The 14630-nt window shown below is 53.1% G+C and overlaps 2 protein-coding genes across 4 annotated transcripts in view; one reads left to right on the forward strand and one right to left on the reverse strand.

Annotated features, from left to right (window-relative positions):
* BYSL (bystin like) overlaps positions 1-5580 on the forward strand; it is a 26919-nt gene extending 21339 nt beyond the window's left edge. For both annotated transcript variants that reach the window (XM_058432208.1, XM_032141049.2), the window contains exons 3-7: positions 1084-1222; positions 1587-1720; positions 2676-2836; positions 3008-3110; positions 3642-5580. In XM_058432208.1, coding sequence (XP_058288191.1) covers positions 1084-1222; positions 1587-1720; positions 2676-2836; positions 3008-3110; positions 3642-3987 — 883 coding nt within the window. In that variant the 3' untranslated portion in view covers positions 3988-5580. The remainder of the gene's footprint in view (positions 1-1083; positions 1223-1586; positions 1721-2675; positions 2837-3007; positions 3111-3641) is intronic.
* Positions 5581-5931: 351 nt separating this feature from the next.
* CCND3 (cyclin D3) overlaps positions 5932-14630 on the reverse strand; it is a 114307-nt gene continuing 105608 nt past the window's right edge. Inside the window, exons 1-5 of one of the 2 annotated variants that reach the window (XM_032141051.2) lie at positions 12730-13106; positions 11648-11863; positions 8516-8675; positions 7533-7669; positions 5932-7081 (exon numbers count right to left, since the gene is read on the reverse strand). In XM_032141051.2, the coding sequence (XP_031996942.1) occupies positions 6914-7081; positions 7533-7669; positions 8516-8675; positions 11648-11863; positions 12730-12927 (879 nt within the window). In that variant the 5' untranslated portion in view covers positions 12928-13106 and the 3' untranslated portion in view covers positions 5932-6913. Of the gene's footprint in view, positions 7082-7532; positions 7670-8515; positions 8676-11647; positions 11864-12729; positions 13107-14630 lie in introns of those variants that run through there. The other variant, XM_032141052.2, reaches the window with a different exon arrangement.

A 14630-nucleotide genomic window follows, 5' to 3' on the forward strand; every position in this document is an offset into this window, starting at 1 on the left:
AGGCACGCACCACCACACCTGGCTAATTTTTGTTTTATTAGTAGAGACGGGGTTTCACCATGTTAGCCAGGCTGGTCTCAAACTCCTGACCTCACGTGATCCACCTCCCTCAGCCTCCCAAAGTACTGGGATTACAAGCGTGAGCCATTGCGCCCAACTGAGAAGCAGCTTTAAATACATTTAAGTCTGGGCATGGTGGTCCAGACCTGTAATCTCAGCACTTTGGGATGCCAAGGCAGGAGCCCAGGAGTGTGAGACCAGCCTGGGCAACATGGGGAGACCCCATCTCTACAGAAGAATAAAAAACTAGCTGGGCCTCTTGCTATGTGCCTGTGGTCCCAGCTATTCGAGAGATTGAGGCGGGAAGGTCGCTTGAGCCAGAGAGATAGAGGCTGCAGTGAGCCGTGATGGTGCCACTGCATGCCAACCTGTGCAACAGAGCTAGATTGTCTCTCAAAAAAAATAAATAAATACACTTCAGCAGCCTCTGAAGATGCTAGTATTATATGACAGCTCAAGGTGATGCTAATTCTGAATCATTAAGATTATGTTTGCTATACCCAACAATACTCTGTTTAAGGAGGCTGAAAAGAATATAATCAGTCTTAGAAATATTTCCGCAGATACACTTGCCGTGTACTCGCCGTTCCAAGTAATGAACAGACATTAACTTATTTCATCCTTCCATTAATCTTTTTTGGTGGGTACCGTTATTATCCCTATTTTACAAATGAGGAAACAGAGGCATAGAGACGTAAAGTAACATGCCCAAGATCATACAGGGAGTGGGTGAGCCAGGATTTGAACCTGGGCAGACTGACTTCAGAATTGAGGTTCATAATAACCTCCATACAACTGCCAGCTTTGTCCTAAATGGAATGACTTTCAGTTCCTTTGCACCCTGCAGTGATTCTGTCTGTGGTGGATGAATGGGCACAGAGAGAGAACTCTAAGCTGCATATCCCAGCAGGACTGCAGTATGGCGGTGCTCACAGGGACTGTGGGGAGTCTGGAGCTTCCTGGACAGTGACTACAGTGCTCCTTCCCTCCTCTCTCCCCTCCGCTTGGCATTTCCCCTCTTAGGCGCACCCTGGCTGACGTCATCATGGAGAAGCTGACTGAGAAGCAGACAGAGGTTGAGACAGTCATGTCAGAGGTGTCGGGCTTCCCTATGCCCCAGCTGGACCCCCGGGTCCTAGAAGTGTACAGGGGGGTCCGGGAGGTAAGAGCTGAGAGGGGAGACATGGTGGAAGACCCCTTTGGGGGCTGTGGGCTCCCACCACAGGCTTTTTTGCCTTTTGCCCGCATCTCATACTAAAGAAGTCATGGGAGTAGAAAACAGACTTAAGAGGCAGAGTGTGTGGGTTCAGATTCCTGCTCTGCCTGTAAATGACTTGGCATCCTTGGGTCGGTTACTGGAACTCTCACTGGTCATCTATAAAACGAGCATAATAATGGCACCTCCTTATAGGTTATTGTGGGGATGCAATGAGTTAATATATTAAAAGCACCCAGACAAGTTCCTAGCCCACAGCAAGCTTGCCATATGTGGATGACGATGATTGTTTTACCTCCCTCATCCCTAGGTATTATCTAAGTACCGCAGTGGAAAACTGCCCAAGGCATTTAAGATCATCCCTGCACTCTCCAACTGGGAGCAAATCCTCTACGTCACAGAGCCAGAGGCCTGGACTGCAGCCGCCATGTACCAAGCCACCAGGTAGAGTAGCTGGGGGCTCGGGGGCCTTGGGTCTATAGGTGCAGGCTGGGCTTGGGACGGACAGGCTTTCCTTGCCTCTGGCCCCAGGGCATTTGAGCTTTGCCCCAGGGCCCTCTCTGTGCTACTTTATAGCATCATTTTTCTAGCTTTTCCTGTGTCATTTTTTGGGGCCAAGACCAGTTAGCCAGTTAGGAACCCTCCGTGATGAATTTCTAGGGGCGAGGCTTTTATAACTACTGGGATACAACCCTCTGTGATGAATTTCTAGGGGAGAGGCTTTTATAGCCACTGGGATACAACCCTGTAGCAGGACCCTCAGAAGTCTGTGACTGCTCAGGGCCCTAGTGATAGCGGAATCGAGGGGAGCTGTGATAGCAAGAGGAAGGAGAGTAGCTGAGTAGCCATCAGTTTGCATGAGCTCTGGCTCTCCCACAGACAGATGGCGCTCCCCATTTGGGTATATCTCATTGCCCCTCCTATTCTTTCTCTAAGCTGATGGGTGTTGCATGCACACAGCTCCCACACATCCCCCACTGAAAGAAAGGTCCCATATTTTACGTGAAAACCTCTTGGGTCTGGCGCGGTGGCTCACGCTTGTAATCCCAGCACTTTGGGGGGCCGAGGCGGGCAGACCACAAGGTCAGGAGATCGAGACCACGGTGAAACCCCGTCTCTACTAAAAATACAAAAAAATTAGCCGGGCATGGTGGTGGGCGCCTGTAGTCCCAGCTACTCGAAGAGGCTGAGGCAGGAGAATGGCGTGAACCCGGGAGGCGGAGCTTGCAGTGAGCCGAGATCGCGCCACTGCACTCCAGCCTGGGCAACAGAGCGAGACTCCGTCTCAAAAAAAAAAAAAAAAGAAAACCTCTTGTATGCACTATCCATGGTGATATCTAATGGGCTGGGTCCAGACTATCGTGTGACTTGGAAACTTCCCCCGCTTAACTCCCACTAGGATTTTTGCCTCTAACCTGAAGGAACGCATGGCCCAGCGCTTCTACAACCTTGTCCTGCTCCCTCGAGTACGAGATGACATTGCTGAATACAAACGACTCAACTTCCATCTCTACATGGCTGTCAAGAAGGCCCTCTTCAAACCTGGAGCCTGGTTCAAAGGTGGGATCCCAGAGGCACGGAAGAAAGGGAAGGGCTGGAGCTTCTATGGGGAACACAGCAGGCCTGGTGTGGGAAATTGCTAGCTGTCCCTGGGCTGGGTGGGAATGCCTCCTGCTGTAACTCCTTTTTCTCATCCTGGGCTCATAGTGACTGCCCTTTGACTCTCCCTAGGGATCCTGATTCCACTGTGCGAGTCTGGCACTTGTACCCTCCGGGAAGCCATCATTGTGGGTAGCATCATCACCAAGTGCTCCATCCCTGTGTTGCACTCCAGGTAGCACTGCTGGGAGTGGAGGGGGGCTGGTCAGTGGATATCCAGATAGTGGAATTGCCAGGACTTGGGGATGGGCAGAGTAGAGAAGGAGCTAAGGATAGCCTTGGGTTTGTGCTTGTTTAAGCCAAATGAGTAGGTGTATCATTATCCCCCTAACTGTAAGTTCTGCAACAACAGGGCCCGAGTGCCTGGTATAAAGTAAGTTCTCAGTAAATAGATAAACAAATGAGTAGGAAACACAGGAAGAAAGTAGTTAGGGTGGAGACGTTGAGATGTTTGGAACATACTCTAGTTGGGTACTGAAACAAGCAGTCTATGCTAGAGGTAGAGATTTGGGTGGATCCCTGTAGAGATGGTGACTGAAGTCAAGGGAGTATAATATGACTGGGTAGGTGAGAAGGTCCCTGGGGAATACCATAGTGTAAGGGCCAGCAGAGGGGGAAAAAAAAGGGGGAAATCATAGAGAGAGAAGTAGGATCCTTCTTCCAATGTTTTCCCCGCTAACTCTACCCCACCTCCCTTTCCCACTAGTGCGGCCATGCTGAAAATTGCTGAGATGGAATACAGCGGTGCCAACAGCATCTTCCTGCGACTGCTGCTGGATAAGAAGTATGCACTGCCTTACCGGGTGCTGGATGCCCTAGTCTTCCACTTCCTGGGGTTCCGGACAGAGAAGCGTGAACTGCCTGTGCTCTGGCACCAGTGCCTCCTGACTTTGGTCCAGCGCTACAAGGCCGACTTGGCCACAGACCAGAAAGAGGCCCTCTTAGAAATGCTCCGGCTGCAGCCCCATCCACAGCTATCCCCCGAAATCAGGCGTGAGCTTCAGAGCGCAGTCCCCCGAGATGTGGAAGATGTTCCCATCACCATGGAGTGAGGAAAGCAGTCAGCTGTCCTGGCCAAAGGGGTTTGGAAGGACACCAAGACCCCCGTTGGTGACTGAAGGTGACACTGAGCCTTAATGGCTGAAGACCCAGATCAGGGCAGTGACAGATCACAGGGACATCCGTGGCTCCCAGTCCAGGACAGGAAGGACTGAGGGTCTAGCTGGTTCCCTCTTCCATTCTAGGCCTTTATCCCTGTTTAGTTCTGAGAGCCGACTTGAGAAACCATATGCTAGCATTCTCAGTCCCTAGCTGGGGCTTGGTGTGAGTACTTTTGCTATGGCTATTGTGTCAGGTCACTGTGGATAAAGGCAAAGGCAGATATTTATTGAACCTCTGTGTTTGGTGTGGTCAATGGAGGTGGGCATTACTCCTGTTAGTATCTGGAGGACGGAGGACATTCTTGTCCCGTTTATATAGGACCCACCTCCCTTGATCTCCAAGCTTGTTTCTCCAGGCTGCACTCACCTTCTTAGCCCCCAGGGGACACATCCTCTGCCTTGCCCCACCGCAGGCTACAGCAGCCAGGAGCAGGTTGTCCAAAGATGGTCGTGTCTCAGCAGTGGATGAAAGGACTACAAGAGAAAACTCCTTGGGGAAAGCAGAGATAAAGTCAAGAAAGGCCAGAGAATAAGGCTGGGCCCAAGAATGGTTAGATCAGAGCTAGCGTCAAACAGGCTCTCTTTCTGGCTTTTCAGCCAATGAAAGCTGTAGACTAGTGACTAGTAAACTAGGGCCAGGTGCCCCTTTTTTTCTTGATTTGTTTTTTGAGACGGAGTCTTGCTGTGTCACCCAGGCTGGAGTACAGTGGCGTGATCTCGGCTCGCTGCAACCTCCGCCTCCGGGGTTCAAGAGATTCTCCTGCCTCAGCCTCCTGAGTAGCTGGGACTACAGGTGCGTGCCACCACGCCTGGCTAATTTTTCTATTTTTAGTAGAGACGGGGTAGAGATGGGGTTTCACCAGGTTGGCCAGGCTGGTCTCAAACTCCTGACCTCAGGTGATCCATCCGCCTCAGCCTCCCAAAGTGCTGGGATTACAGGCATGAGCCACCGCACCCAGCCCAAGTGCCCATTTTTGTGTGGCCCATGAGCTAGGAATAATTTTTCCATTTTTAAGTGGGGAAAAAAATTAAAACAACAGTATTTTGTGATAGGAATTACATGAAATTCCAGTTTCAGCATCCATAAATAGTTTTGTTGGAACAGCCATGCTCACCCATTTACATGTTTTCTGTGGCTGCTTTTGTGCTACAACAGCAGAGTTTAAGTGTAATCCTGCTATAACCCTTGTTATTTGCTTTCGAAATTGCGCATTTGTTCCAACCCATTTAATATATTTGGGAACAGGTTGATCATAACGCAAACTTCAAGTTTGCTTGTGTGTGATTTCATCCTCGAGAAACATGAGGTGAATATAGGAAACTGTACCTAGCTGAACCAAGCCTAACTAGTACACAAAACTCACACCTAAACATGTACCAGCTACCTCACTCAGCTCCCCACTTGTGTTGAGCAACCCTTCCAACATCCACTTCCAAAAGCAAAGTGCATGTCTTCAAGATAAAAGGCCATATTTATTGTGATATTTATTTATTTCTCAGCCATTTGACATATGTAAAAACCAAGCTATCCTTTTTTTTTTAAATGTGTCACTCATTTGAGTGTTGTGCTTCAAGCCCCATTTTTCCCATGAGGCCCGTGGTTCTTATCGTGCGATTTTGCATGGCATAGCGATTTTTAGGAACGCATAGGTCACATTATAAAGCAGAACTGACTATATTTGGATCAGAGACCATATACCCCACAAAGCCTAAATATCCAGCCCTTTACAGAAAAGGCTCAATGATCCCTGCTTTAGACCATTGACTTCCACCTCCTTACCTCATACAGTCCAGAAATAGACTTACCCACACACCAATCCAAGAAGCCAAAACCAGTTTTATTTCACAATCTTTATTACAGTAGGATGATGGTCCTGGGCCACCAGCCTAAACCTTGCAGCCTTAGGAAAGACCTGTGTCAACAGGGCTTGCCTCCCTCTCTAGACGGGCTCAGCCACCTCCAGGGCATCCCTGCTGCATTTTTCCCTGCTGGAGGATGGGGCAGAGGGACAATGGGAGAGGAGGGCATGACCCCACCCCAGGCTGTAGCAGCTCCTCGGCCACAAAGATCCTTTTGCCAGTAGCAGAAGGGAGGGAAACAGCAACCACCAGGGTTACCACTACTTGTCGGATGGCCAGGACCCCATGACGTCCTCTTACAGTTGTGCTCAAAGCAATTAATAAATTAAAATGAGCCTTCAGCAGCAAAGCTGTCAATCACACAGGAGAAGCTGAGCAGAAAGCAAAGCAAAGAGGAATTTGTAGCTTCTCTGGCTGAGGCCTAAGCCCCTCCCTCTAGGAGCAGCTGTCAGCACGGATTATATAGGGGCCTCCAAAGTACTGAGAGGAGCCATCTAGACTATTCCCCCTCATACGTGTCTATCATGCATGAAATTTCAGAGGGACCCCAATCCAAATGCAATAACCCTAGAAGGGACAACACCTTTAGAAGGCACTAGAGCATTTTGGCAGTTGAAAACATGAGAGCCCCCAGGGGTGGCGGGGCGTTCAAAAGGAATGCTGGTGCATGTATCCAATTCTGTCCCATCAGCCTGGCCCACCCCCAGCTAGAGTTGGGAAAGGCGCTGCTGGTCAGATGCAGGGAGGAGGAGCTTGACTAGCCACCGAAATGCAGACATGGCTGGCCGGGCCCCTTAGTGCACACCGCGGGGATGGGTAGGACCAGACCCCTTGGGCTTTGTGAAGGGGGAACACACGCCCCTTCAGGCTTAGATATAGTATGGTTCCTGGAGGCAGGGAGGTGGGTGGCAGCGGCCCCTCCTCTGCTTAGTGGCCACTCCAGAGGACCTCTCCAGGGCTACAGGTGTATGGCTGTGACATCTGTAGGAGTGCTGGTCTGGCTGGGCCCTTGGCTGCTGGAGCCCCGGGGGGCTTTGGGTGCTTGGCTGGAGCTGGTCTGAGCGGCTTCCCTGAGGCTCTCCCTGAGTGCAACTTCGATCTGCTCCTGACAGGCCCGCAGGCAGTCCTGGGAACATGGGAGAAGAGTGAGGAGCGAACACTCCCCCCATAGCATCTGGCAGCAGGTGCAGGAGAAGGACAGCTCCCAACACATGGGGAAGTCTGGGGAGGTCAGGCCACAGCCCAGCCCCAGGAATCACTCTTCAGTTCTCAGAAACTAGCAAGAGGATGTGGCATGGGAGTGTGAGAGCAGCCCTGCATCTGACACCAAATCCCCCACCCCCACTCCAGCACACCACTTGGCAAGAAAAGAGCCCCTAGGGCCAGTGCCCTTCACCCCACCCAAGATACTTGCTCTTCCCCAGACCAAGGCAGGAGATAAAAAGCCACAAAGCCCCAAGGTTGTGAAACCAGGACTTGGGACCAGGTTGGGGTTGGAGGTTTCCCTCTACTGGACGCTCCGGGCATAGCACTACTTTATGAATGGAGAGGCTGCTGCCCAGCTGCCCAGCACTCACCACTTCAGTGCCAGTGATCCCTGCCAGCAGCTCTGTGAGCTCATCCCCGGACATGGAGCAGGCTCCCAGGCCTTGCACTGCAGCCCCAATGCTGCCCGTGGCGATCATGGATGGCGGGTACATGGCAAAGGTATAATCTTGGAGAGGAGGAAAGGGAACCATGAGATAAGGAAACCTGAAGGATAACGGCCAGCATGGACTTCCGACTCCTTGGAAAGTGCCAGGCAGCATGAGTAGAGCAGAGGACATGCTAGAAAACTCCAGCAGTGGGTAGGGCAAGCTATCAGCAAGGGAGGAAGACAGGAAAGAGTATCTTTCCTAGAGATCAGGACCAACTGCCAGTTTCCATAGCTCCCAGGAATAGACAAGACACTCCCTAGTGTGGGAACACAACTAGGGCCAAGAGACTGGGGTTCTGTTCCCAACCTGTTTACTGTGAGACCTTGGGCAAGTCACTTCTCTCTATACCCTCAGTGTCCTCCCTACAAACTGGAGGGGTCTGAGATCCCATATAGCTGATTATAACCTGCTTTTCTGTATTGAGACTGGGGGCTCAGAGGGGGTGTAATTTTCTTTTTTTTTTTTTTTTTTTTGAGACGGAGTCTCGCTCTGTCACCCAGGCTGGAGTGCAGTGGCGCAATCTCGGCTCACTGCAAGCTCCGCCTCCTGGGTTCACGCCATTCTCCTGCCTCAGCCTCTCCGAGTAGCTGGGACTACAGGCGCCCGCCACCACGCCCGGCTAATTTTTTTGTATTTTTAGTAGAGACGGGGTTTCACTGTGGTCTCGATCTCCTGACCTCGTGATCCGCCCGCCTCGGCCTCCCAAAGTGCTGGGATTACAAGCGTGAGCCACCGCGCCCAGCTGGGGGTGTAATTTTCACAAATGAATTTTGACAGTATAAACCAGAATCTTCTAGTTACCTCTCACCCTTATAAGTCTTCTGATTTTTCCAATTTGGCAAAAATGTGCACAGGGCTCTTACCTGTAGCACAGAGGGCCAAAAAGGTCTGGGCGTGCTTTTTGACCAAGGCCTGTCGGTCACGGGGTAGAGAGAGCCGGTGCAGAATGAGGGCCAGGAAATCATGTGCAATCACAGCAGCCAGGTCCCACTTGAGCTTCCCGAGGACCAGCACCTCCCAGTCCTGGAAAAGGGGGGAAAGGGTGGGATCAGTGGCTGGAGAAGGGAAGAGGAGGGAGTAAAGCAGAAGTCTCAAAGTCTCAGGCAGGGAAGCCCATCAAACTTTTAAAGCCCAAGACCCCAGTTCTGTTTCTGATTTTAAAGCCGGGCACCATGGAGTTCAAGGCAGGGAAGAGGAGGGGGCTTGTGCTTTGAGCACTTACTGATCATTTACTAGGTGCCAGGACAACATGCTTTACATGGATTATCCCTTTTAATCCTGTCTGGTTATGTTTAAGGGGCCAATAATCCAGGCCTTCTCCTGACTTCATTCAGGGCTCTGAGGATTTCTCCAGCCAGGGCTGAAAGACGGAAGCCGCAGACACCACAGCATCACCATGAACTGGAGTCTACTCTGGGATGAAGCAGAAAGACTCTCTCAACCCCAAGGATTTGTGAAAGGGGAGATCGCCACTAGCTTCCCCTGCAACTCTGCATCCCAGCCAAGTCCACACTTCTTGAATCAACAGAAGGGAGTATGACTCCTCCAGTGACAGCCACTGAACCTTTTCTGAGGTTCTTCAAAGGGGAGATTGCCCAACCCAAGCCACATCCCCTTGGTAGGATATCAGGGATGGGTCCTGAGGTATAGCACCCCACCCCACCCCCTTTAGCTGGAACCCATAGCGCCCCATGCCACTTGACTTTGAGGAGGATAGGTGGAGGCCAAGCCAGACAGGATGGCTCCAAATGATTCCTGAGGGATCAAGCCCTATCCTCACCTACCCAAGCCTACCTGCCAGTACTAGGTCTCAGGAGAAGGTTGGGAGCTCCACCCCAGTCCACTCATCATGGGTTCCCAGACCTGGCCCCATTTCTGAGTTGCACACATGAGGATTTCTTAATTGTTTTATCTCAGGAAGGAACTTGTGGGTTTGACTCCTTGAGGCAGAAATGGCAACCCCACCCAACCTCTTCCAGGCCCCAGCCACAGCTGTCTCTCTCTTGGCCCCAGCTTAGGTGTCAGCCTCTCAAATCAACCCGTACCCTCACAGAGCCCCAGAGTAAACAGCCTGGCCTGGAGCCAGAAGTGAGGCAGAGAAATTACAATGCTACCCCTAGTGCATGTCCCAGGAGCCAACTCCTAACTCAGCAGTAAACAGAAGGGACCCAGCTTTTAAGGAAGCATCTGGAAGGCAACTGGGGGTGGGACTCTCCCTATGGGGAGGCAAGGGGTCGTGTCTGAGGGAAGGTGGCCACCCTTCCCCATATCCAGGCAACCAGAGAATCCCAGTGTTAATTGGTAGAGAACACACCCCTGGAAGTGCTTAGCTTCAGTGGGTGGCAGCGGCCATCACATCCCTGACTTTTAAGGCAACCTGCTCTAGCTAGAAGACCCAGGTTCTACACTCATCTGCTCAGTGCGATGCTGAGGCAGGACCTTTCCCTCCTTCCTTGGGCCTCAGCCTCCTCTGCTGTACACGGATTTGGACCAACTGGAGTTCTCAGAGGTCCCTTCCAACCTTGACCTTCTAGGAAGTCTTCTGGGCACTCCACCCCCAGCTCAGGCAGAGGGAAGAGTACTTTTTGCCTGTACTGAAAAACCCTCATACGTGGGCACACAAACCACCTCCATCTTTTCACAAAAAGGAAGTTCCCCTTCTACCTTCCAGCCCCAACCCCTCCAAAAACATCTTGCTCTCTGGCCCTGGAAACTAGCTCCACCTTCAGACTTGCCAAAAACTACCAGATTCATCACAAAGAGCTGTGGAGCCTCCTGGATTCCCAACTCTGGCCTCCTACTCCCATCTCTGAGCTACTTGGCAGGAAGAGGAATCCTGTTCCTCGACTCACAGCAGTCGGGGGCCCCAGTACCCTGGCTTCCCTGCCAGCCAATCACAGCAGCCTGCTTGCTGCCCTCCTCCCTGGGAGATGGGGCCCGGAGACTCCTCTCAGGGTCAGCAGAAGACTTGGCCCGCCACAGAGCAAGGTGGAGGAAGGTGCCAGCTCACCCACCCTCTCCCCCAGCCCCCCTAGGAGACAATCTGCATGTCCTAAATAACCTCTTCCAGATCCAGCAGCTCCCCCGCCTTCTCCCCAGGCTCCTTCTGAGGCGGGACAGAACCGGTGACTTTCCTGCCCGGCCTGAGCCCAGCCCAAGTTTCCAGCAAGAGGCCCAGGGAGCCACTTCCCAAACCACAGGAGTGACAGCAGCTCCCCACAGGGTTATGAAAGACCTTGGTCAGAGAGGGCGGGCCAGGGGAGGGGGCACCATTATCACATCGGAAGCAGCTGCAGCTCACCTCCCTGTCTGTCCCTCAGCTTGGGCCTTGGGCTAAGGGGGGAAGAGGGAGCTGTTTCCACCAGGCCCAAAGCAGCTGCTCCAGTTCCTCAGAATGAGGACGGGGAAGGATTAGGAAGAAGCTGTTTCTTCCGGGATATAAGAGGAAGCAAAGAAGGTGGGATGAAATACATCAGCCCTTCCTTAAAGCAATCAGGGCCTGGCTTTAATTGGCTCTGGGAGGCTTTTCTATCACAAAGTCCACATGAGGATAAAGACTCAACCAAGGCAAAACCCCCTCCCCCACATGAAGCACATTCCACTCCCCTACTCCAGTGGGGGTGTGCAGGCATGCCCTTCTGCTGCCAATAAATAACTCATGGTGGCTGCGTAAACCCAGAGGCAAAGTACTAGTGAGTGTAGACATGCAGTTTGACTTGTTGCTATCTGGGGGAAAGACCAGGAAGGAGTGGCATCCCCTGGAGGTCAGGAGGAGGGAGTTTAATGCCTGCCTGCAGCTCAAGCCTGGGAGGGAGTGATACTAACCATCACACCACAATGCCCCATCGTTTGTTCCACCCCAATTCCTTTCCCAAAGGTTCTGATCGCCTTGCTTCCTCTCCAGGGGGCAGAAAGCCTCTGATATCTCAAGCTTTCCTTTTCCTGGAAAGTGGGGAGAGAATACGTGTCGGGGGTGGGGGGAGTTACACACGCACCCGCAACTGGCGGGGAGAGACAGCGTGGTCGGTGTAGATGCACAGTTTTTCGATGGTCAGGGGCGTGGTCTCGCGCAGCTTGGAGGCCAGCAGCATGCAGACCGCACCCAGGAGCTGCAGCTGCGCCTTTCGGGTGGGGACGCAGGACAGGTAGCGATCCAGGTAGTTCATGGCCAGGGGGAAGACTTCCTCCTCACAGCGCTGCTCCTCACATACCTGGGGGAGGACGCACAATCACTGCTGGGGCCGGAGCGTGGGGAACACAGCAGCGGGGGGTGGGAGTGATGAAGTGAGGTGTGATAGGGAGCAAAAACGGGAAAGAGGGTAAGCTACTTACAGAGACAAGGACCAATAAAGGAGGAGGATGCGCCCTCCCCAAGGTGACGCCCCCCACTTCCTCTGCGCGGCCTCCTCCCCTCTCCCCTTGGGAGGGTGGGTGGTAAAGCCAAGGAGCCCTTGCTCACGGAGGATTCCAAACGAAGACTCCCCTCCCCCACAGCGAGGGGAAGTGGGACGCAAGGGTCACCCATGGTAGCCAGAGAGCTGGGACCTCACCCCCATCACCGCCACCACTGTACACACCCGAGGGGAAGGGAGGAGGCTCCTGCCGCTGCCTCCCGCACTTTTCATTTCCCTGTCGGCCGGAACAGGGCGCGCGCCACCCCCATCGCCTTCCCCGCCAGAACCCCGCGAAAGACACAGGAACCGGCTCCCGGGCGGGGGCGGCCGAGCCCAGGGTTTTCCAGGCGCGCTCTCCGGAGAAGGCCGGGAGGGGGAGGGAAGCGGGAGACGCTGTGAGAAGCCGAAGGGGAGAGAGTGTCCTTGGTCCCGTTTTCTCGGCCCGAAGAGAGGCACAGTTAGGGTGCCAAGTGACTGGCAGTCACTGTCGGGAGGAGCCGATTAGGGCTCGGGAAAGCAAGGGAGGCAGCTGGCGTGGGTGCCCTAGTGAAAGGCCAGGCCTCGGGAGTCTTAGCCTCGAAGCATCCTGCAGATTGCTGTGGGGACCGGGATGTCCCGACAGGGCGGCCCCGGTGTGTCCAGACCCGGGAACGGTGGGGGAGGGGGACGCGTCCGGGCGGTACCTCCAGCATCCAGTAAGCCAGCATCTTCCGCATGTGCGGCTTGATCTCCCGCTGCACGCACTGGAAGTAGGAGGCGCGGGGTACGTAGCGCTCCTCCAGGCGGAGCAGGCTCTGCAGGACACGCTGGTCCCCCAGCAGCCGCGGGTCCGGCCCGGCCCGGGGCGCGTGCCGGGTGCCTTCGCAACACAGCAGCTCCATACTCGGGCAGCGCACAGGCAGGGCGGGAGTGAGGGCTCGCGAGTCCCAAGGCAGGCGACGGGCCGGAGAGCGCGGGGCGCGGGTCTGGCGCTGGCGCTGGCGCTGGCACTGCGCGGCGGATCCCCAGCCCGCCCGCCGCCCGCGCGCGCGCCGCTTCCCTGACAGGCGCCCCGCCCCTCGCGACGATGTAGCAACCGTGGAATGCTCGGACGTCGCAACGCTCCGAGGGGCGGGGCTGCGGCGCCCCGGACGGAAAGGGTTGGCTGGGCGCTCTCCCCTCCCTCCCGCGGCCCCATTGGGCCGCTGAGCGCAAGCCGGCCGGCTTCCGGGCACTCCAGGCCCTCTGGACCACCGGGTGCAGAGAACTTTCTAGGAGGTGGGCCTCCTACCTACCCACGGGCCCTCCCATTTTGCTTCTCGGACTCTAGTCACCCAGGAAAGAATTTTTCTCCAAAGGTCATTCATTCACTTATTCATTCGTCAAACCCTACTTCAGCGGCTGCTTGCTCTAAGGAATGCGATAAATAATCTTAGAGCTAGTTCTTAGTGAACGCTGCTCGAAAGCCTCACGATGGAATGACTCACTACATCTTCACGAGAACTCGGAAACCGAGGCAACTGTCATTCGGTTGGTCCGTGGCAGAGCTAGGATTGGGAAGCTGGCCTTCTTGCTCCAGATTCTGTGCTCTACATCATTGCAAGTTAAACTGTGATCCCAGACCTGTTCCGTGCATGGTCATCGCCTGGGAGCTGGTTAGAAATGCAGACTTTCAGGCCCACCCCTAACCTGAATCAGAATCTGCATTTTAACTAGATTTCTGTGCACTTTAAAGTATGAGAGCTTTAGTCTAAATCAGCATATAACAGAACGGAAAGGCCATGGAATCATGGCCCCACCTTGTTAAGTTGCTTGCCTAGCTTTGGACAAGCCCCTAAAGTCGGCCTTAGTTTCTGTTTGGAGAAACTGTGGACGGAGAAACTAGATTCTCACTGAATCAGTTTCTTGCACAGACTCTGTGAGATCTACCGGTTGCATTTCTTCTACCTCCCAAGCTTTTGGTTACTTTGTAGTTTTACCGGAAGCTGGATTCCACTTGACGAAGAGGCAGACAAAAGACCTCCAATAATGCTCCAAATGGGAGGAGGCCATGAGGATCCCTGCCCTACTGGGGTCCTCCTGATTTAGGAGACACTAAGGAAGTGTCTAACCATTTTCTGTTAATTATTATTATTATTATTTTTGTTTTAGACGAAGTCTCACTCTGTTGCTCAAGCCGGAGTGCAGTGGCGCGATCTGGGCTCACTGCAACCTCCACCTCCCGGGTTCAAGCAATTCCCGAGTAGCTGGGACTACAGGCGCGCACCACCATGCCCGGCTAATTTTTGTATTTTTCGTAGAGATGGGGTTTCACTATGTTGGCCAGGCTAGTCTTGAACTCCTGACCTCGTGATCCGCCGGTCTTGGCCTCCAAAAGTGCTGAGATTACAGGCATGAGCCACCGTGCCCGGCCGAATTATTCTTTCTTATATTATAAATTGTATTGTAGTTTTCATATCATAAAATATTCTTTTACATTGTAGAAAACTTCAAAAATACAAATAAGCCACAAAAAAAGGAAATAATCATTTGCAATTTGCCATGAAATAACCCTTTAATATATCAATGTTTATTTTTCTTTTTTTTTTTTTTTTTTTTTTTTGAG

The sequence above is a fragment of the Hylobates moloch genome, unplaced genomic scaffold, assembly GCF_009828535.3.
Source record: "Hylobates moloch isolate HMO894 unplaced genomic scaffold, HMol_V3 SCAFFOLD_20, whole genome shotgun sequence".
NCBI classification, from domain to species: domain Eukaryota; kingdom Metazoa; phylum Chordata; class Mammalia; order Primates; family Hylobatidae; genus Hylobates; species Hylobates moloch.